Raw genomic sequence first — 20,569 nt, 5'->3', positions numbered from 1 at the left:
CATGAGGGTCTCTGAAGAACAACATGGACCTCATGACAATCATTACAGAAGACAATCTGCAAGTGACATTCTCACCACTGCTCACTCAGGAAAACCAAGGATGAGATGCATCTGATCTATCTTCAGATGGCTGCCAGGGCACACAGGTCACATTGCTTTGTGGAGAAAGAGAGACACTACTTCCAAGTTTAAATGCCTCCTCATATGGGACGTGTGTGGCTTAGAATAAAGAAACTCATCACTCTGGAGAAGTGTCTCTACAACCAGGCATGACAATCTGGAAAAGTAGCTCAGATGCATCTGAACAGATAAACAAGGCCATATTTGAAAGATTCAAAAAATCAGTAACAGAGATAAAACAGAAGCCTGACATCCCAGAACTACGCTCACATTTAATTTGTTTCCCTAGAGACAGATGCACAGCTTAACAACCCTACTGGGAACAGTTCTCCTGGATCAGCCTGTCTCTTCCATGAACACGGGAAGATGCCAGCTGTGCTAGTGAGGCATGTGGTCACATTCCTGCCACTGCTGAGCAGTTCAGAGCTAAATAAATCCCCTCTGCTATCAGAGGAGAACAGGTACAAGCAGCTCTGCAGCTGTCATGAAGAGACAGCAAGGAGCAATTCCTGTCGTAAATGCTGATTGCAGCACAGGGGGAAATAAACCAAACATGCTGTCCATCAAGCAAATTACATGAAGGACAGGAATATCAAGACAAAAAGTCCACATTGAGACACCTGTTGACTGAAGTTGTTCAGGAATTGCCTTGCTATTTACTACTCAAACTTGGTACTTTTTGAGGGTAAGAAAACCATGATTCCGCCAGGCCGAACCACACGGATGAGAACTGCATCTTTGTGGAATGGCATCTTGCTTCCAGACTGAGATTTCTCATCAAAACACCCATCTGAAAACGACTCCACTCAGATGAAAGAAAAGCCCTGTTTGAATTTACTTGTCCTAAGTCAGGCAGCAGAAACTTGGCCCTCTCCCAGCCTCCACAGCCCTGCCCTTGCCACTGCACTGGATCATCTGAGCTGCAGCCAATAGGTGTCTGTTTGTCTCTCCATTTTTGTGGAAACCCCTTCAGAGAAGTTGTGTTCAGCACAATGCACAAGTAGACATTTTTTTATCCTAGAGCATATCCTAGAGTAGGGAAAGGAAACAATCTGTGGCACTGGTCATCTCTGCCAGAAAGTTTTTCCTGAGAAAGAGACATGTAAAGCTTGTCATGTGCTTTGTCACATCTAAGAAAAGTGCTCAGTGCCGTTTGCTAGCAGACAATGTGGCCTGGGGCTCCTTTGAGCCATCGTTCCTCTCCTTCACCGGCTCCTTGACAGATGGGCCTTCAGCCTTCTGGTTTTCTATCCCCTACAAAGACACAGAGAAACCTCATCAATAGGTTTCAAATTTAGAGTATAAACCAGGAAATTCCCTGTTGAAAACACAACTTAGAACCAGGATCACTGCTACCAAGGCTTAGGAAAACATTTCCTAACTTACCGATGGAAACAGACCAGAGATTCAGTGATGCCAACTCTTTGTTTTCAATAGCCCAAGGCAGGTTATGGGCGCTACCAGACTGAGCAGCAGTCTAAAATCCCAAATTCCTTGGTCTTGAACATAAATGGGAATAATGCAAACGCAGGCAACGAGTGTTCGTGAAGGAAGCAGCAGAACAAACTGGACTCTTTGGGGGTTGGCCCATTGTGTTATAAGTTGATTTGGTTCAACACTCACTCTCCCTGTGCCTGCACAAAGGCAGGCTCCCTTCTGTAATGTCAATAGAAAAAATAAAATTTCCTCCCTCAAACAAACAAAGGATTTTCCACTGGATGCTGCTGAATTCACCAAGCTTCTTCCAGTCCCACATGGCTGGACAGCAGGGCAGTATTCCCAACAGACAGACAGTCATTGTAGTAACTAGGATTGACTTGGACATCTTTTGTAAATTTGGGAATTTTCTTGGTACTACTACTTCCAGTGTCCTTTGCAAAGACTCTGCTATCTTCAGACTCAAAATTCTCACTTAATTGCTTTACAGGGGGCAGGGTAGGGAGAGCATGGTGGGGGCTTACGCTTAAATATAAACCCATTTTCTCCTCTTTCCCTTTCCTCTTTGTGACCAATATTGAAAATATTCAAAACCCCTCTTCTTACCTAATAATATCAGTTCCTTTGTGGTCTGCAGATGAACAGGATGAGGATTAACAGCTCATTCCCAGGAGCAAAATGATTAAGCAGAAGACGAATGAGCAAAAGACAGATTGGGTATGTTTGATCTCATATTAGCAGTGGCAATACTTGCACAAAGGAGACATTTCTCCTGCCAATCACTTACTTTCTTCTTAATTGTCAGAATATCTTCCAGGTTATGGGGGGAAAAAGATTGTTCCAGAAGCATTTTAAATTGTTGATGACTGAGCAACATCTTCACCATCTCCTGTCCATATGGCAGAAGGAAGGAAGGAAGGAAGGAAGGAAGGAAGGAAGGAAGGAAGGAAGGAAGGAAGGAAGGAAGGAAGGAAGGAAGGAAGGAAGGAAGGAAGGAAGGAAGGAAGGAAGGAAGGAAGGAAGGAAGGAAGTGGAAGAAAAGTGAACAAACACAGGAAGAGTGTTAACAGAAGAGGCTGATACCTTAAACTCATCAGGTGCAAGCCCTGCACGAGAAGGCATTACCTACTCAGCAAAGAGGGAGATTTACCTCACTTGACACTGCACAGTGCTGTCAGCTGAACACAAGGGGCAAGAGGAGAATGTGGGGCAACAGAAAAATACCATTTCTCTCTGAAACTGAGGGTGTGCTTCTGTGGCATCAAAGGATCCCAAGGAACAAGCAAAACACATCTGCTTTGTTTTCAGAGCCTATGAGCAGTGTCTTGCTGCCATTGCACAATAATTTGCCTTTCTTTACCTGGCAGGGAAGCCAGGACAAAACACCTCATGCATCCTCTTGATTATTCTATACTATGTGTATGCACAGGGGCAGCTAGTTGCTCTGGTGTTCTTGGCAGCTATTCATGGGAATTTCATCACCAAAGGAAAGGGATTTTGGTGGTTTGGGTTGATTTTGCCACTAGGAAACCACAGGTTTTCTTCAAGAAGAAATGTGGAGTTCACTGAGCCACAGATAACAGTATACTAGAAATCTGCAGAATGGGTTTAGAAAGACTGAATATGTTGGCTAGAGACCCCTGAAATATTTCTAGGATAGTCTGAAGTTAATGAGAAATGGATGTTTGGGATCCTTCAGTGATGAACATTATCCAACACATTGGCTTTGTGTTGTGCGCCTAAGGCCAATGAAAACTGTTGGACTGGCTGATCTGAGATCTTTTGATCTCCGTAAAGAATCCTTCAAGCTTCCTTCAAGAATCCTTCAATCCTTCCACAGGAAAAAGTTGGGAATGTTCCTTTTTGCTGGCCAACCTCAGGTTTCCCAGTACAGCCATTTGCCCAGGCAACCCAGAGCAGTGGTCACTGTGCCAAGGCTGACAGAGCTCAAGAATAGTTTGGACAATGCTCTCAAGCACATGGAGTGACTCTTGGGGTCACTGCACATGGCCAGGAGATGGACTCGATGACCCTGATGGGTCCCTTCCAACTCAGCATATTCCATGATTCTATGACCCTTATACACACCGTGAGGTAACTTCATATTCCCTTTAGTTTCCACTCTTGTGTGGTTTCACCTTTATAGCCAGACACAAACCGGTTTTCCTGTTTTGGGAGGTGAAATGAAGATCACTACCTTGTGTCCTTGTGACAGTCCTGAGCAAGCTTCCCTGCCACGTGTGGCAGCCTCTCAGCCCTGGGGGTGCCTGCGAGCTGGGTGACTCCAATTCTCTCCATCAGGGACAGGAGCAGTTGGGCCGCACACTCGCGCACCGGGGCGGGGCGGCTGCTGGGGAGGAGAGAGCAAACCCTGAGCACAGGGACAAGGAGCAGCAGCAGCGCCGGCCTGGGCCAGAGCTGCTCCCTGCCCTTGCTGGGGGAAGGAGCCTGGGCTCTCCCTGCGCCTGCAGACACCTGCAGAAGGCTCTGTCCTCAGGGAAACACAAAGTTAGCATTGCACACTAGGCCTGCCTGCACAGAAGAGGGAGGAATTCAGTCTCCCTGCACTGTCTGATACTCAGTTTCTTTCACAGTATTTACTCTGAGAAGGATTAAAGAAATAGATGACAAATGAATCATTTAGAAATTAAGGACAATTGATGCTGACCCATCAGAGGGCATCCAGTACACAGAGCTGCAGCAGGATTGAGGCTCTTTCCACCCATTTATCCCCAAATCTGCAGACCTTTGGAAAACAACAAATGCAGGGAAAATGCATTGTGGGCGGTGAAGTTGCAGAATATCCAGCAATGCAGCCTGTTTCTTCTGTGAGGCTTGGCAACAGATCCATCTGAATGTTTTACCCTATTGCAAAGCTGACGAAAGCGTGGCAGGCAGTTTAGCCAGGCTGTCCTGTTCTACAGAGTCTCTTGGGAACTATCAGGCCCAGAACCAACATTAAGGCAGCATTTGCTTCAACTGTCCCATGGCAGTCAGCCTGTGAAGGTGCCTGTAAAGTGATTCATCATCTCAAGGCTAACATGAAACATCAGTCTGAATAGAAAGTAGAGCTCTGAGGCCAGGACAGTCATACAAGGCTCCTTTGGCAGGAACTGCACCTGCAGTGCAGGCTGTGCCACACCCAGCAGATTGTTCCCTATGTGCTCCACGCCCCAGCAAGGACCCTCCTCATTTCTCAAGTTAATGGCATCATGAGAAGACATGGTTTTCCCAGGGCCTCTGTGGTTAGAGCTGTGAAATACCAAACTGCTCACAGCTGCCATTGCAATTGTCCCTCTGCCCAGAAAAGCACAAGGCTCTATCCTCGGCCTTTGCAGGCACCTTCCCTTCCCCACTGATCACCACATCTGGGAAAATCTGACAGACTGGAAGAACTCCAGGAAGCAGCAGGAAGCTGAGTCAGAGGAGCTTTAGATTGAATATCAGGAAAAAGGGTTTTTCACCCAGAGGGTGGTTGGGCACTGGAACAGGCTTCCCAGGGCAGTGGTCACAGCACCAAGCCTGACAGGGTTGAAGGAGCATTTGGACAACAATCTCAGGCACTTGGTGTGACCCTTGGGCTGTTCTGGGCAAGGCCAGGAGTTGGACTAGATGGTCCTGATGGGCCCCTTCCAACTCCCCATATTCTTACAGTTCTGTGATTCTGAGAACTAATGGGCTGCAGGAGGGCAGAAATAGGTGACAAGAGGAAAGAAGTGAGGTTGGTTGGAGAATAAAGTCACTGAGTTCACAGAAGATGCAGGATACAGGACCCTTTCCTCCCACCATTCCCATTCTCTGTCTCATCCCTTCTCCCTCCCAGCAATCCTATTCTCTGTCTCATCCCTTCTCCCTTCCACACACACGAAGGTGAAGAACATCAGTAAAAGAAGAAGAACCTGCTTGACTCCCATGTCCATGAGAGCAGTCATTGCTCATGCAGGAGTCACATTCTCCACCATGATCCCCAGGCTCTGACTGGCTGCTTTCTGAACAAATTCTGGGGAGTTGGACACCATCTGGAGAAGGACCCAAGCAACCTCATCCACCTCAGAGTCCATGTCCTTCTTCAAGGTCACAGAGAGCTCTCCCAGAGTGACAATGGCAGAGCAGGACACCTGGGAACGGACGTTGGTCACCTGGGGAAGCCATGAGAGGAAACATAAGAATCACCTTGGAAAGAAAACCAGTTGCCTTCTACAGAAGTCCCAGGAAATGACAACACATCCCATTGTGTCCAGAGGAACATAAAATTACAAGAGCAGGAGAGCACAAGCACAGAAAGGTGCTTACTCTGGCACCAATTTCTGGCCTCAGACCTGCTCACTGCAGGCCTAAAATAAAAATTTCATTAAGTGTTCTACTTAACCCTTCTAAAATGTCCACAGCTTTGATTTTAGGCCTTTTTACTAGAAAATTAAAGCAAGGGCTGCTTTCAAATCATGAAGGCACAAGTGATAAAGATAAAAGAGTCAGGTGCTCCTGTTCAAAACAGCAGCACCAGCAGTTGAAGCACTGAGCCAGGAAACAGAAAATACAGGCTCAGGTCTACAGAATAATTTGCAGTGTTGAATTACAGCTTGGGCAGAGACTGGGACTCTGGCAAATAACATCATCAGTGTCTAATTTTCTGCATTTGCACATTGCATTATAAAGGCACACCCTGAGCACACATGGAGATGAACAAGTTCATACCTACTCTACACACCATGTATGAAGTATGGGGGACAATTCAGAACAATGTTCTCACCTCGCTGGTAACTGCCAAGCAAACCTCACCAAGTCGACAAAGCAGGACCTCTGAATGGGACCCAGCCAGGTGTTGGATGGTGAAGAGTCCCTTCTCCTTCAGCTCCCTGGAAGGCAGAAGATTGATTTTTCTGTCCACCAAGGCAGCACCCTCTGAAATGACCAGGCTGGCAGCTCAGTTGAACAATGGGAGGTGCTTTTCAAGGAGTGCTTAATGAAATCGTGGAATGCATTGCCCCAGGATGCTGTGGCTGTCAAAAGCATTCACAAACCCAAGAGGCAAAGAGAGGGGTTTCAGAGTGGCCATTTAAGAAGACAGCCTTTCTGAAATCTCTGGCACATGGGGCCCCTCTGTCACTGCTTCCTAGGAGCTGTGAGACCGGGCCATGCTGCTGTTTGTTGTCACCTCCCTGTACCTGTCCCTGAGACACAGTGCCACCGGGCTGTTATTGGGGCATTTTCCTTCTTTGCCAGCCCCAGCAGGCATTCAGCAGGGAGAGTCCGCACTGCCACTCTGGAGCTGAGTTTCTACTCTATGATCTCAGTCTCTCTGTCTCCCCCTCCACTCCCCCTCACACATTCCCCAAAAAAGCAGCAGGATGTCTGCTGGGACCACCTCAGCCTGCAGGAAGGCCAAGGGGGTCCTGGCCTCTCCTGACCCACAGCACAGCTTTCTTTCAGCCCAGCATGGAAATATAAAAACTGCATTGTCACATCACACAGAGGGCCAGGAGCTTTTTATTTTGGCAAGTGCAAGTCTCCACAGGGCATTGTGGAAGAGGAGAAAAAGAGTGTTTCGCAGCAAGCAACCAGGCTACTCAGGTAGGATGGTAGAAAAAGTGTCTGGAAGCTGCTTTTTAGGACTTTGGTTGTTCTGCTGAAGCTTCTGACAGAACTGATGGGCAGATCCCAGAGCTGTGGAGAGTTCCTGGGAAATTTGTCCTTGGATCTGTCTACAAATGCTCTCCCAGCCATGAACTGCCATCTGTGTCCTGTCCATATGTTACTGCCTTGACTGCTGAGTGTCTGAGGTGCCTCTTGAGGCTGCTGTGGACCTCCTTCACCAAGGAATGGATTGTGATACAACATCCCTTTCTGCTTCTATTTGGGCACTGACAGAGCCTGGACCACTCTGGCTGGAGCTTGGGCTCTGGCCAAGCAAGACTGCTGATGAGAGCAGCTCATGGTCCTCAGCTCTTCCCTGCTGCTGGGACAGGCAGACATGGCCATGGGGACAGAATGGAGCTGCCCCATCTGCCAGGGCACTAAGAAGGATGTGAATTTTTCTCTGCCCTGTCACCACCAGTTCTGCCTGGGCTGCATCCAGCAGTGGGTAAAGAGAAATCCAGCGTGCCCACTCTGCAGAAGAATGATAGAAGCTGTCAGGTTTTCTGAGTAGGATGAACAGGACTACATACAATGTGCCATCAGCTCCCCCAAACAATTGCTAGAGTCCAGCAGGGAGAGAGCCTGACCACCTTGCTGAAAACAGCCCCCCAGACCCTGTGATGGCTGCTCCATCTTCCCCACAGGGAACACTGTCCCCAGCTGAGCAGGGGGCTGCAGGACCAGAGCCTGTGGATGGCCTCCTGCCCAAGGTGTGGGCCGAATTTTTCAAATAACAATGTCATCTACTGGACCAAAGGTGGCCCTGGCTGCACCAGAAGCTGGAGGGAATATGCCAGCACCAGAGATGGCTGGTTAAGGAATTCATAGAGCAGCATCCTGCACGCCCTCTGTGCCTGTGGTCAAGTTGCCAAAATCTTGGTGCCAGTGCTGCAGCTTCTCCTCTGTAGCAGTCTGAATTGCTGCTAGCATAGTCCAGGGTAAAGAAGCAAAAAGGACCTTTGCATAATCTCCACAGATGTTTTATTCAGCTGTGCAGGGAGATGTTCAGCTCCCAGCACCCACACACAGAGGGTCTCACTTTGTCTCCACAGGGGCCCCGGGGCTGACCATGATCTCGGGGCAGTACAAAGATAAGGGGGCCACTCAGGGAATAGGGAAGGTGTGGCTCAGGAACACAGGAACAGACACAGAAACAAGGGAAGGAACCAATGGGGTCTAAAAGCTTTTTGAGGGAAGCTTCTTGTGTCTCCCTAGACCAGGGAATGCCCCCCAGGGTCTCCACAATTCCCCGTGTTTTATATTATTAGGAAAGCTTCCCTAAGGATCAACTGAATCAACACAAAATGACAAAAACAATCAAAAGCACTCATTGTTCAAAATGCAAACAATTCTGAGTTCCCAATGTGCCAACAGATTTCTTGGAGTGTCTTAGATCTGACAGGAGGGATGAAGGGTTTTCTGTTGGAGAATTTTGCTCAGACATGGCTTGAAGGAAAAAAAGGCCATGAAAATTTACGGCTGATGGAAAAGTAAAAGGCAGCTGTAAGCATCAAATTCTCAAGCCTGTTCCTGTAAACAACAAAATTCTCAGGCACGTTTCTGTAAACAGCATAGTTCTCAGGCTTGTTTTTTTATAACAAGTAAATACCTTGTCCTTGGGTAGTATGGGAAAGCAAAGTGACAAACATGGAGGCCTTGAGAACCGTTCATAACAGGATGAGAAAAACAAGTCTTGGTCTCATTAACAAACCACAGGTATTGAAAACAAAAGGAGGGGTTGGTGTGTAATCTGTCGCCAATGATGAGCTCGGGTTTTGCAATATGTATGAACCTAATTAACACAGTTATAAAATGTGCATGTTGGATCAATAAATGGGAGTTCGATGCTGATCAAAGGATGGGTCGTCTCCCTTTGCTTTCTACAGTTTTCTCAGCAAAGTTTATCAGGAAGCTGAGTCATACACACTGAACCTCTGGTCCATGGCCTCCTCACTGCCATCATGCAGCAAGGAGGCCCAGAGGCTGCTGTGCTCTGCTCCTGTCAGGGATGAACACAGCGGCTCTGGCCAGTGCCAGCTCCAGCTCCAGCAGCTCACAAGAGGAGACTCCTTCCAGAAGCTCTCCTGGCTCCAGTGTGGCAGACCAACAGAGCCCACTGGAAGCCCCCCTCCATTGCAGCCACCCCCAGCTGCGCCCATCATCACTGCAGAGCAGGAGCTGCCCCAGAGGAGCCGTGGCCGGAGCTCATGGCAGTGGCAGGTCCCTGTGCCCAGGGCAGAGCCACAGAACCTCTGCTCCTGCCTGGGACAGGGGCTGCTCACCCTGGTGTCCCACCGAGAGGAGGGATCCTGGGCCCCAAATTCTGCCCAGCCCTGCCAAAGGCCACCCCGCCAGCAGGGCCAGCAAGGTTCCTGCAGCCATTCAGCCAAATCAGAGGAAACAAATGTCTCTGTAGCTGACACAGTCTCTGCACACAGCTTTCTCCCCCTTCTCCTGGTGCCTTTCCCTGACTCCAGGAAGAGCTGCAGGAAATGCTGTGTGAGCCATGATGATGGAAGAGCTACTGATAAGAACATTGGGGTGATGCTTTCAGAGGAGTCATGAATGGAAGACTGACCAACCTTCCAGCCAATGGTATGCCAAAAGTTTCCATTCTTTAATGGAATTGCAATGGAATATTGCAGTTAAATAATTGACTGCAATAAATTAGTAAAAGGAAAGATACAGAAACAAATTAAATCTCCCACAGCTGCTGGCTTTCCTCAGGCTCCATGCTCTATGTATTGCTAGACTCACTTCATTTAGGCAGAATATTAACTGCCCTGACTTGTTGGAAACTGACCACAGGGTCTCATCTGTGGTGAGCAGTCACTAAAATTAGCTCAGCAGAGGCATCTTCAGCTGCACAAGTGTAGCAGAAATACATATTCTCTGCTTCATGACTGTGTGGCAGCAGCTGCTGGTGTGGGTTTGTCAGCGTTGCTTCATGGACTACTCCTGGGAAAGAACTGTGTGCACAGGCACAGTGTGATGGCTTCGATCTCCTCTAATTACTCCAATCGGATGATGGCCAGAACGCAAAAAGCATCATGACAAAATAATTTACAATATTCTCCAAACTACTCCTGTGGTTTTGATTTTCTTACTGATTAGGTTCAGTGTCTGGCCTCAAGAAATCAGTCCAGAAAGAACAGGCAAACCTCAGCTTGCAAGTTAGAGTGCAAGTCTTTAATTTGCCATTTTTGCAGCATGTACAAACAACTTTTCAACATATTTGCAAAAAACTCTCTTAGTTCTTGCTATACCTATCCAGAACCTTACTCTCTCATCGTTTTATTTTGATTTGAGATCCAAGCATGATTTTTTTCTGGACAGGAAAGTAAGAACCAGCTGCAAATACAGACTACAAGTGTGAATCTATACTGCAGGAACTGAGCTGTAGCTTGGAATTAAAGGCAAGAAGTGATGCCAGGGTAAATGTGAACATTTAGTGCTGGCCTGGGAGCCTTCTGCAATGCTCCACCAACCCATGGTTCACATTGCTACAAGCTCTCTTTCTAGTGTTACAAAGAGTGTTGAAGAGCTGGCTGTAAGTAATAAAAACCAGCCAGAATGTTAATTTTTGTTAATACGGCAAACAATGACAATCTAATAATTCAGAGCTCATAGAATTGAATATTCAGATTTCCACTTTGTATGTGCTGGCAGTTTTAATTTGAAATCAATAGGTTCAGGTTTATCCAAATCAAGTTATCCATAGGAATTAATTTGCTCTATGGTCTAACGAAAAATGCCTCATTGTCTGATAAATGTAGTAGAAATTTGCAAAGTCAACAGTCCACAGATTTTCATTTCTTGTTTAGTGGCTATTCTGCAGGAAAGCTTTTACAGACTAATCAGTTTGGATGTAATTAAAATGCCAGTACATTTCATCTAGCCATTTTGGTATTAGAACAAAACCATATGACTGCACAGCCTTTAAAAAATATTTAAAAATAAATTTTCAAATCAACAGTCTGAGTAGGACTCAGAATATAAACTCTACCAAACTTCAACTCCATTGGAAGATTCCCTTGTCACCCTGTGAATCAACTCTACATTCAGAAGATTAAAAGTCCCAATGATGGTGGTTTTGGTACGGTCAGGAATTGGGGAAGAGTCTTCTTCCTTCTCAGCTCCATGCTGCAGGGCCTTTGGGATGTGGCCTGCTGGCCGTTGTTTGTGCAGCCCTGGTTGTTCTCTATGGGGCAGAAAGTGCAATTGCATTTCCAGCCCAGAGCCCGTGAGGAGTGGGGCGTGCAGAGCTGTGCCAGACTCAGGCCAGCAGCTGTGCCCCCAGAGGGTTTTGGTTCCTGCCCAGGGCAGCTGGTGCCTCTCTGCCGTGAGTGCCTGCCCTTCCAGGTGCCCATGGACAGCAGGTGCAGGGTTCTGCAAGGGGCACGGAACAGGGTGGGGATGTCTGCTGGCAACAAAGTGCAGCGGAGAGCAAACAGTCCAGGATGGTCCTTTGTAGTTCTCCCCAGAACTCAGGCAAAGCTTCTTTTATTCTAAATTTTGTAATGAAAGGATTTGACTATCCGTTTTGACCCTTGACTGAGTGCTAAAAGAGTGATTCCCTTTGCAGTGAAGTGCAAACGCCAAAGCAGTGAGTGTCTGCTCCTGAGCCTGGAGCTGCTGCTGTGCTGTTTCACAATAGAACTGCCACAGCTCAGGGGAATTTGGGGCAAGCTTTTCTGGGTGACTGTTTTCAGCAACTTAATGGGAATTAGTGCATGCAACTTCTTTTTTTTTTTTTTTTTTTTTTTTTAATACCTGAAAGACAAGAGAACAAAATCTGCTTTATCTGTTGGACAGAACAGAAGCATTGAGTGTTGAAGAACAATTTGCATTTTCTTGATCATGTTTGTATTCATTTGCTGGCTGAACAGGCCGAAGTGTAGGCACAACCAAGATTATTGTCCTGATGTCTTGCTGGCTGTGTGAAAGAACTATGTCACGTGGAGGGATGTTGATAAAGAAAAATACCAAACCTCTGTTTGGGTTGACTTCTTCTCTTCTGTGGGATTCAGCAGCCCAGGCAGTTTTCTCACAACACTTGTTCTGTTTACCTTGCCCACTACAGGTCACCTGAAGCGTGTATTCAGAGGTGCTGATCCTGAGGTGAGTGAGAAAGGAACATTTCATGTTCTGGTGCTTAAGAATTGTAGAGCAAGCTGTGAGCTTGGCCTGTGGCACTAGAGTGTAGAGGGCCAGCTCGGTAGGCTGAAAGAAAATCCATTTCCATGTCTGCAGCAGCAATAACAAAGGCATCACTGGCTATTTCCTAATTTTCTATTTCAGAACTTTCAAGGAATGAAAAGCTCATGTTGCAGAGGGAATGTTGCTTGTTGATAGTAGCCAGGGTGTAATGTCTAATTCAGAACTATTAGCAATTCTGTTGAATTAGCCCATTTAAATTTAGTCGTAGTGACTTAGAGTCCCATTGTTATCAAAGTTTCTGATTTGTCCTTAGCAGAGCTGGTTGTAGAAGTAGAGCTGAATAGAATAAAGTGCTGAATAGAAATAAGGTTATAAATTATAGGTAACTTTCTGTCCCTCACACTGCTGTCTGTGCACAGATCACAGAACCAACAGCAGACTCTCCTCTGGCTCCCTCTGCTCATGGAGAGGAGGCCGAAGAGGAGGCAGATGAGGTGAATGAGCGCCAGCCTCCAGCTGTGCTCACACCACAGCCTGAACATTCTGAGCCAGTAAGTGCCAGTTCTGTGTGCTGCTGTCTTTAGTGCAGGGCAGAGCTGCAGTTTCTGACTGACCAGCCAGCACTTGCTGTTGCTGGCTGAGGATGCTGAGTGCTGGAGTCCTGCCAGGACCTAGTGATTGCCCCCAGCCTGTGACAGCTGGACAATGGGCTTTGGTCTGTCACGTTTAGGGACCAGCTTCCTGGCATTTTGATAGGGGCCAGCCTGAAGCACGAAGGGTCCCTGATCCCAGAGCAGGGAGCATGTCAAAGACACTGTGCTCAGCCTTGTTGGATACACAGGGGACACTGTGGTGTGGAGAGACCTGTCCCCCTGCACAGACTGGCCAAGTAGCTGCAGGCACAGAAAAATGTTGATCTGACCACAAAAGCTCTTTGTGGTGCTTTGTCCCCACAAACTTCTTGGGTGTGCTTACTTGGGAGTATTTCAGAGACACACTGGGGATGTAGAGTTGCTGCTTGAAGTCAGGGATTTTGCTGCCTTTGTTGCCAGGTTGCTCTTTTGCCCCTTCAGGCAGAGCAGCCGGTAGCAGAGCAGATAGATGCTCTGAGCCTGCCTGTTTCTTGGTCTTTGATAAGCTGCAAGGAGATGACTGTGTTGTCCATGAAACTGTGGGGGACCATTCTTGTCTAGTGTGGCAAAAGAAACAAAGGGAGTAGTTCTGAATCTTTCTTCTGAGGCAAAAACCAGACACTGCAGGTGTCTGTTGATACCTTCTATTGTGTAGTTTGCTTTGAAAACTGCATTGGAGCCTAGAGTGGGAGCAAAGCTGCAAGTCCTTGACTGCTGTCCTGTAATGCTAAACCCAGGATGTACACCTTGCAATGGTGCCTGCTGTATCTGAAGTGCAATGGGCACCTTTGTGGCTGGGGAGCTGCGTGGGTCCAAAGGACGCAGGGCTGGCGGCTGTGAGCAGCTGAAGATGAGGCAGCGTGGGGCCAGGGGGCCAAGAAGGCCAAGGGCACGGTGGCTGTGCCAGCAGCAGTGGGGCAGCAGGAGCAGGGCAGTGAGCGTGGCCTGTGCTGGGCAGCGCTGCGGCCACAGCTGGAGTGCTGTGTGTAGCTGTGGGCCCTGGGAAGCAGAAAGTCATGGAGGGGCTGCAGCGTGGGCACAGAAGGACAGGGGAGCTGGGCAAGGGGTGCAGCACAAGGCCAGGGAGGAGGTGCTGAGGGAGCTTTAGCCTGGACAGTGGGGGCTCTTGAGGGACCTTCAGGCAGATTTCCATAGATCCCTGCCTTAGATCCATAGAGCCAATGCTCAGCACAAGGGCTGTTTCCCTGCCAAACATCCCTTCACTGCATCCAAGTGCTTTAGACACTGGAGTAGGTAACACTTTCATATTTTGTTTGTTTATTTGTTTTGTTTGTTTGCTAGAAGGAGAAGCCTTGTGTAATTTCTCCTTCTCCAGGGAGCAAGGGAGCTTTTTTCTCAGTCTTTCCTGCCCTTTTCCAGCACTGGCAGAAACACATCACTTTCAGGTTAACGGCTCCCGTGTCTTTTGGCAGCCCAGGGAATCAGTGTGTGTTGTGTTTGGGAACTGAGCAGGAAATCAATGCCCTTGCATTCCAGCTGGTGCTCAGAGATTAGAGGAGCTGTGAGGGGCTGGGCTGCATTTCTGATTCCAGCCACTTTAGCACCATCAGTGTGGTTGAGTCCAAGAAAAGAACTTGCCTGAGCACAGATGCACAAAGAGTGCAGTTCCCAGGGCAATGCTCTGGGTCTGATTGCATTCCATAAGGACCCACACGCTCCAGATTCCCCAAGAGTGTGTGTTACTGAAGCAACAGGAGAGCAAGTTCAGGACGGCTGCTGATCGGGGCACTGCTACCGAGTGCTGATGTGTGTAGTGACAGAAAGGACAGTATTGATTCAGGGTGACCCCCATGTGGGGAATAATGTGCTTTGACTCTATGATTTAGAAGGTTAAACAAATGCTTTCTTAAGCTATGTTATAATTCACTAGTAGTATATTAAAACTATACTAAAGAGATAGTATACTAAAAAGCTACAAAAGAAAAACTCATGACTGTCTCCAGACAGTCATGACACAGCTTTTATCTAATTAGCTAATCAAGCTAAACAACTACCACTAAAATCCAATTAACAAATCACTTTCAGTAAACAATCACTAGAACACATTCTACATGTACTAAACAACAAGAACAGCCAGTAGAGATAATAATTGTTTTCTCTTCTTCTCTAAGTTTCTCCCTATCTTCCCTTTAAAAAAACCTAGGAGAGAGCACTATATCGCTCTTTGTTCAAAGAATGTAAATACCACAGCACAGTAAAAAGAGATTATAAAAGTGAGATCTGTCTATCTCTCTGTCTATTTGAATCTTCCTGGCTCTGCTCCAAAGCAGTGGAAGATGCAAAGCTCACCTAAAGGCATCCCTTCAGGAGAGGAGTAGAGACAAGTTCCATTGACTGATCCTGGGCAGGCAGAGATGTTTCCCCTCCAGAGATGGTTGTTTTTTCCCCTCATGTTTTCCTACTCCAGCCTTTTCTGACCTGAAGCCTTCTTTTTATCCTTTAAATTTTTGCATGTCCTGAGGGAGTGGAACTATCCCATGCTGTATCTGGGGTCTGGTGACTTTGCTCATACACGCATTACATGACACATGGTTTCCTTCGCTGACATCCCCAGGGCTGTATAAGTGCATTCGTTAATGGGGCCTTAAGAGAAACTCTGTTACTGCTGGTCAGAATTCTCAGTTGACAAAAGAGGGACAAGAAACACCTTGGTCCTCCTCCATATACTGAGGTGGCCACAGAGGTTCTCTGACTTACATCAGAGATCTTTGCATGCATCCTCATCTCCTGAATGACCCGGTTTTCTAACAAGAGTGTGGATTTCAGGAAGGAGGAATGCTGGTGCAGGCCTGAAGAGAAGGTGAACTCCAGAAGTGTCTCTCACAAGGAGTGAGCTCACCCAGGAAGCCCCTGCAGAGCCAGGATGGAGCTGTGGGACAGGGTGGGGTGTCAGTCACTGCTGAAAGACAAACAGGACATGGCAGAAGCAGAGGGAGGCCCTCACCAGACCCTTGAGAAATGCCACCCCTTCCCTGTCAGCTGCCTGAGAGGCTGTTGGAGCTTCAGTCCCAGATGGCCCCTGACTGTAGGGCCAGGGGCACTTTGGAATCTGTGCCTCCCCTCGGGCAGAGAACGACCCAGCAGAGCAGCAGCACAGTGCTTTGGGAACGTGTGAGCCCAGCAGCCTTTGAGTCTTGGCCCACAAAGGGCATGTGGGAAGTTGAAACCCATCTTCTCTTGCTTTCTGTGCAGGTGCTTCTAGAGAAAGAGCAGGAGCACACTGCTTCATCTGAGATGCCATGCCAGACTCAGGGAGAGCTGTTCCCTGCCCGAGGGCAGGAAGAGCAGCTCAGGCAGCAGGTGGAAGAGCCACAGGAGAATGGCCAGGTAAGCCTGACTGGCCAGGGGACAGAGGGAAGGGCAGGAAGAGGGGCATAAACCAGAGCTCTTGGGACTGAGGAGGCCAGGAGTCCCACAGGCACTGGAAGCACAGAGCCTTGCAATCTGTAGAGATCAGCCCTGGGACAGGAGGTTTGCAATGGAGGCTGATGTGGGGAGGGAAGCAGAAAGAAATGGCTGAATAAATGTGATTTGGAGGCTGTAAGAGGAAAAAGCTGAGCCTGGTGGCAGCTCCCAGTCCCTTACTCTGCTTTTGTGTGTACAGAACATCAAGGCAGAGCCACAAGCAGAGCTGCCCAAAGCTCAGAGTGACATCATGGCAGTGAAGAGAAAGAACAAGGAAGAAATGGGAAGAATTCAAGAGGAGAATCTCCATCAGCAGAGGGGTGATCAACAAAACCAGGTGAATGAAAGAGTGGCAGCCACTCCACTCATGAAATGTCCTCTCTTTTGTTTGTTAGAGAACATGAAGGAACAGCTGGATGCAGAGCTTCAGACAGCTCACAGTATGATCAAGGCAAGGCATAAGCGGCTGGAGGAAGAAATGAAAATCTTCAGAGAGAAACTTAATCGCTTCCGTCAGTCTCTGCAAAACCAAGTGAGTGAAAGAGGGATGCAGCCACTGCAGTCACCAATCTGGTGGTTTCTGCCCTTCTTGCCTTTCCAGTGCAGAGCAGCAGGGAGTGGGGTGATGCCATGGAGTGCCATGCTGCTGTAGTGTGTGTATCACAGTCACTCTGAAGGGCATTTCCTGGTCTGCTGAATCTCAACTGCTGCCCTGGACAGTGAAACTTGTCCTTTGGCCTTTTGGCCAGCAGTCATCCAAATTGATTCCTGCTGGCCTGTTCCTGCTCTCCTTTTTTCTTGAGGGGTTTTTACAGTGGAACTTGGTGACCCAGATGGAGGATTGAAACAAGCTGTTGTATCCCCTGTCAATCTGTTCTTTGCCTTTCCTCACAGTCGATGACTCCTGGCTGACAGGGACAAGCTGTAGTGTCTGACTACTTTGTTCTGCTTGACTTGAGGTGCAAGTGTTGACATCTCACCGGGCAGCCTGCGAAGACTTCCAGCCAATGTCTGGCAATGAAGGACCCCAAGTTAGGAGTGAGGCACAGGAGCAGTGCCCACCAGAAATGCTCCAGGTCCAGCACATCATGGGCTCTGAACCTGCTGCCGCAGCAGCATCACCTCGAGGAAGCCCTTCTGTGAAACCTGGGAACTCAGGCTCAGGCAGATCCTGGGAACAGGAGACTGAGGAGGAGTACCTGGAGCTGCTGGGTACGTCTGGGGTGTTTCTTATCTGAGGGACAGTGTGTTGTGTGCAAGAGCTGTACCAAAGGCTCCTCCTGAGCTTGGTGTCACAGGGCCATTTAGGACTCCCCAGAGGCAGTGCTGTGCTCCGAGGCAGCGAGAGAGCTCTGGGTGTTCCTGCTGCCTCTGAGGGCACCTGGGACTGGCTTGGGTTTGCCTAAGCTTCCCTCTCTGCTAAAGGCTGAAGCAGGGATTGTTCTTGGATCTGCAGAAGGCTGTGACCTAGCAAATGATCTAGGCAAGTCTTGTGTGCTAGTGGCCAAACTGAACAGAATTTTTAGCTTCCTAAATTCTCCTTAGACTCCTGACTTCCAACCAGTCATTAGAGCAAAAAAACTTCACAGAAATGGACTGGCTTTGGAGTTTTGTCTTTTGGGTTGGGTTTTTTTTTTTTTTTTTTTTTTTTGGGGGGGTGGCATTGCTTTTGTGTTGTTCATTTTTGGTGGGGGTTTTTTGTTGTGTTTTTCTCCATCCTGAAGGAGCCCTTCTACCCCACGTCTTACTGATGTCACTTTTTATGACTGTTACTTTTACCACTACTACATCTGCAGTTTATTTTCATGACAATGCTATATTTTTGTCAATAACAGAATGCTATCTTTTTGTCAATAAGAACTACTTTGAAAGAACATCAGGTTACAGGACAAATAGAGAGCACAAGGTGTTTTCCATGTGCCCCCAAAGAAAAACCAGAGACTTTGATAACAAACTTCATTTAATCTTCTAGTTTTATGCTTATCAAGATGTGCCCAGGAGACACATCCAAGTGGCGTGATCAGATAAAACTGTACTGCAGGCATTTCTCAGGAGAGAGCCTCCAGCCCAGCCATGGTATATCCCTCAGATCCATGGCACTTTTCCATACCTGATTCCCACTCTTTCCCATGACTGTTAGAATCCTACCCATTGGCCCAAGCCCTGCTCAGATCAGTCTCTAGGAAAACACATCAAGCCCTTTGTGATTCTGCAGCACAACCCAATGAATCTGCTTCTTGCCCGTAACAGCTGCCAGTGCTGTGCTCTCAGATAAGACCTGGTAGGGTTGAGAAGAGAGCCCAGTGGATTCTGTGTCTGCCATCACCTGTTGGGACAAAAAGGGCACTGATCCACCCCTCGGTGTGGCTGATCTCAAAGCCCATCCTGTTGTGTCCTGAATGGGGGCAACAGCTTGTCCGGGGCTCAGGCTCACTCTGGCTTCTTCCCATCAGCGCCTGTCAGTGCTCATGCTTGGGCTTTGCCAGCCTTGTTGTGCTAGCTGCCCTGTCTCTGAGGGCTGGAAGGACTGCAGAGGCTGGAGCCTTCCTTAGCTGGGAGAGGGGCATCTTTGAGCTCAGCCTGCTCATAAACAGGTCAGGGTCCTGATGCTGAAAGCCCCTTTGGGATCAGTTACAGCTTGAGCTGCTCTGGTGTACAAATGGGAAGGCATTCCTTTTGCAAACTGCTGAAAGGTGGGGAAGATGTCCTCCTCTCCTGGGATTGCACGTCCCTGTGCTTTGTTTCCTGTCAAGAGAACTCTTCAAAAGACTGTACAAATCAGTCTCTGTGCTGGCCACCTGTGCTGCAGAGCTGTCTGCCTGGTTGTGGTCGTTGTTACCCAGCTGACCACAAAGGGCTCAGAGCTCCAGGTGCTGGGGCTGCCTTTTGGAAGGCAGTATCTTCTGGAAGCTGGGATCTCTGCTTTAAAGTCAGCATCTTGCATTTTGTTTCCCTCAGGGAGAATGGTGAACTCCACTGAAAATCCCCTGATGAAGTACATCCATCTGAAATATATTGGCAGCGGGTGAGTCCAACAGCAGTTACTCCTGCACAACCATGGGCCAGGTGTTTTTGGGGTGGAATGTCTATCCAGCGTGAAGTCAGGCCAGCTGCAAAGATGATCACACACTGGGGATAGATTGTCCCATCTCTCAATGCTGCTCAGAATTTGTGAGTGGGCTCAGAAGGCATTGTCAGAAATGCCTTGCTACTGAGGTCTTGCCTACATCAAGGAACAGGACCTGGAAGATCTCCTTGTCTCTCAAGTGTGGGACAGCTCTGTGTTAATTTCTTTAGCATTTTTTGTATGTCTCAAAATCATACTGGCACACTAATGAAAAGAGAAGAAACTTGCTTGCCTGAAAGAGCAACCTACGCCCTATCAAAGTTGTGAGATAACAGTTCCCAGGAACAATTCTTTCCCCTGGTTTGAAGAAGGAAACACTCTGTGGTCAGGATAGGAACCACACCGTTCAGACAGTGAAACCCAAGAGGAAAGACTAACCTCCCTTTAGAAATTGAACCCCAGTGCTTCAGGAACAGGCCCAGTGCCCATGCACTTGAGAGAAAAATGCATCATCTGCCTTCTGGCAGAGCCCTCCTGCATCCCGCAGGTTTTGACACTTCCAGCAGAGATCTCCTGCGTGGGCTGGCTTTCACTGCAAGATCTAAACAGCTTCTCCTTTCTCTGCTTCTGCTTTGTTTCTAGGGGTTATGGAGATGTTTATAGAGCACTCGACACTGCCACAGGAGGAGAGGTAAATGTCAACAGCCCCTGCAGGCTCTGCTGCACTCGAGGGCTTTCCCCTCTGGTGTGAGCTGTGGCTGGAGCTTTGGGCAGAGCTGTGCTGAAAAGGCACAAGAAGCATAAACTGGTGCCAGCCCACAAAACACATTTGGGACTTTTTCCTCCTCAGCTGCCGGAAGGAAGGCACGGAGGGCAGCGGTTCCTTTCAGAGAAGGACGCGCTCGCTTGCTCTCCATTGCTAAAACAAAGGTGGTGCCTGTGAGCACCTTGCTGCTCTTTGGAGCTACAGCTTCAGAATCCTGGATTCTCATTTGTGGCTGCCAGCAAATGCATCTGAAAGTTACTGGTAGTTCCTTAGCCACCTGCAGTGCTGCACTTTGGAATTGCACAAAGGGAGAGACCTGCAAGG

At 48.1% G+C, this 20,569-nt stretch overlaps 2 protein-coding genes across 2 annotated transcripts in view; both read right to left on the bottom strand.

Moving 5' to 3' along the window:
- LOC141730023 (serine/threonine-protein kinase pim-1-like) overlaps positions 1 to 20,569 on the bottom strand; it is a 354,289-nt gene that overhangs the window by 16,229 nt on the left and 317,491 nt on the right. The window lies entirely within an intron of this gene.
- Positions 1,264 to 20,569, bottom strand: part of LOC141730024 (uncharacterized) — a 110,749-nt gene continuing 91,443 nt past the window's right edge. The window contains 1 exon segment of the mRNA XM_074546663.1: positions 1,264 to 1,374. Coding sequence (XP_074402764.1) covers positions 1,264 to 1,374 — 111 coding nt within the window.

This window comes from Zonotrichia albicollis, chromosome 9, assembly GCF_047830755.1.
Source record: "Zonotrichia albicollis isolate bZonAlb1 chromosome 9, bZonAlb1.hap1, whole genome shotgun sequence".
Lineage (NCBI taxonomy): Eukaryota > Metazoa > Chordata > Aves > Passeriformes > Passerellidae > Zonotrichia > Zonotrichia albicollis.
This window is presented reverse-complemented; position numbering and strand designations above follow the sequence as displayed.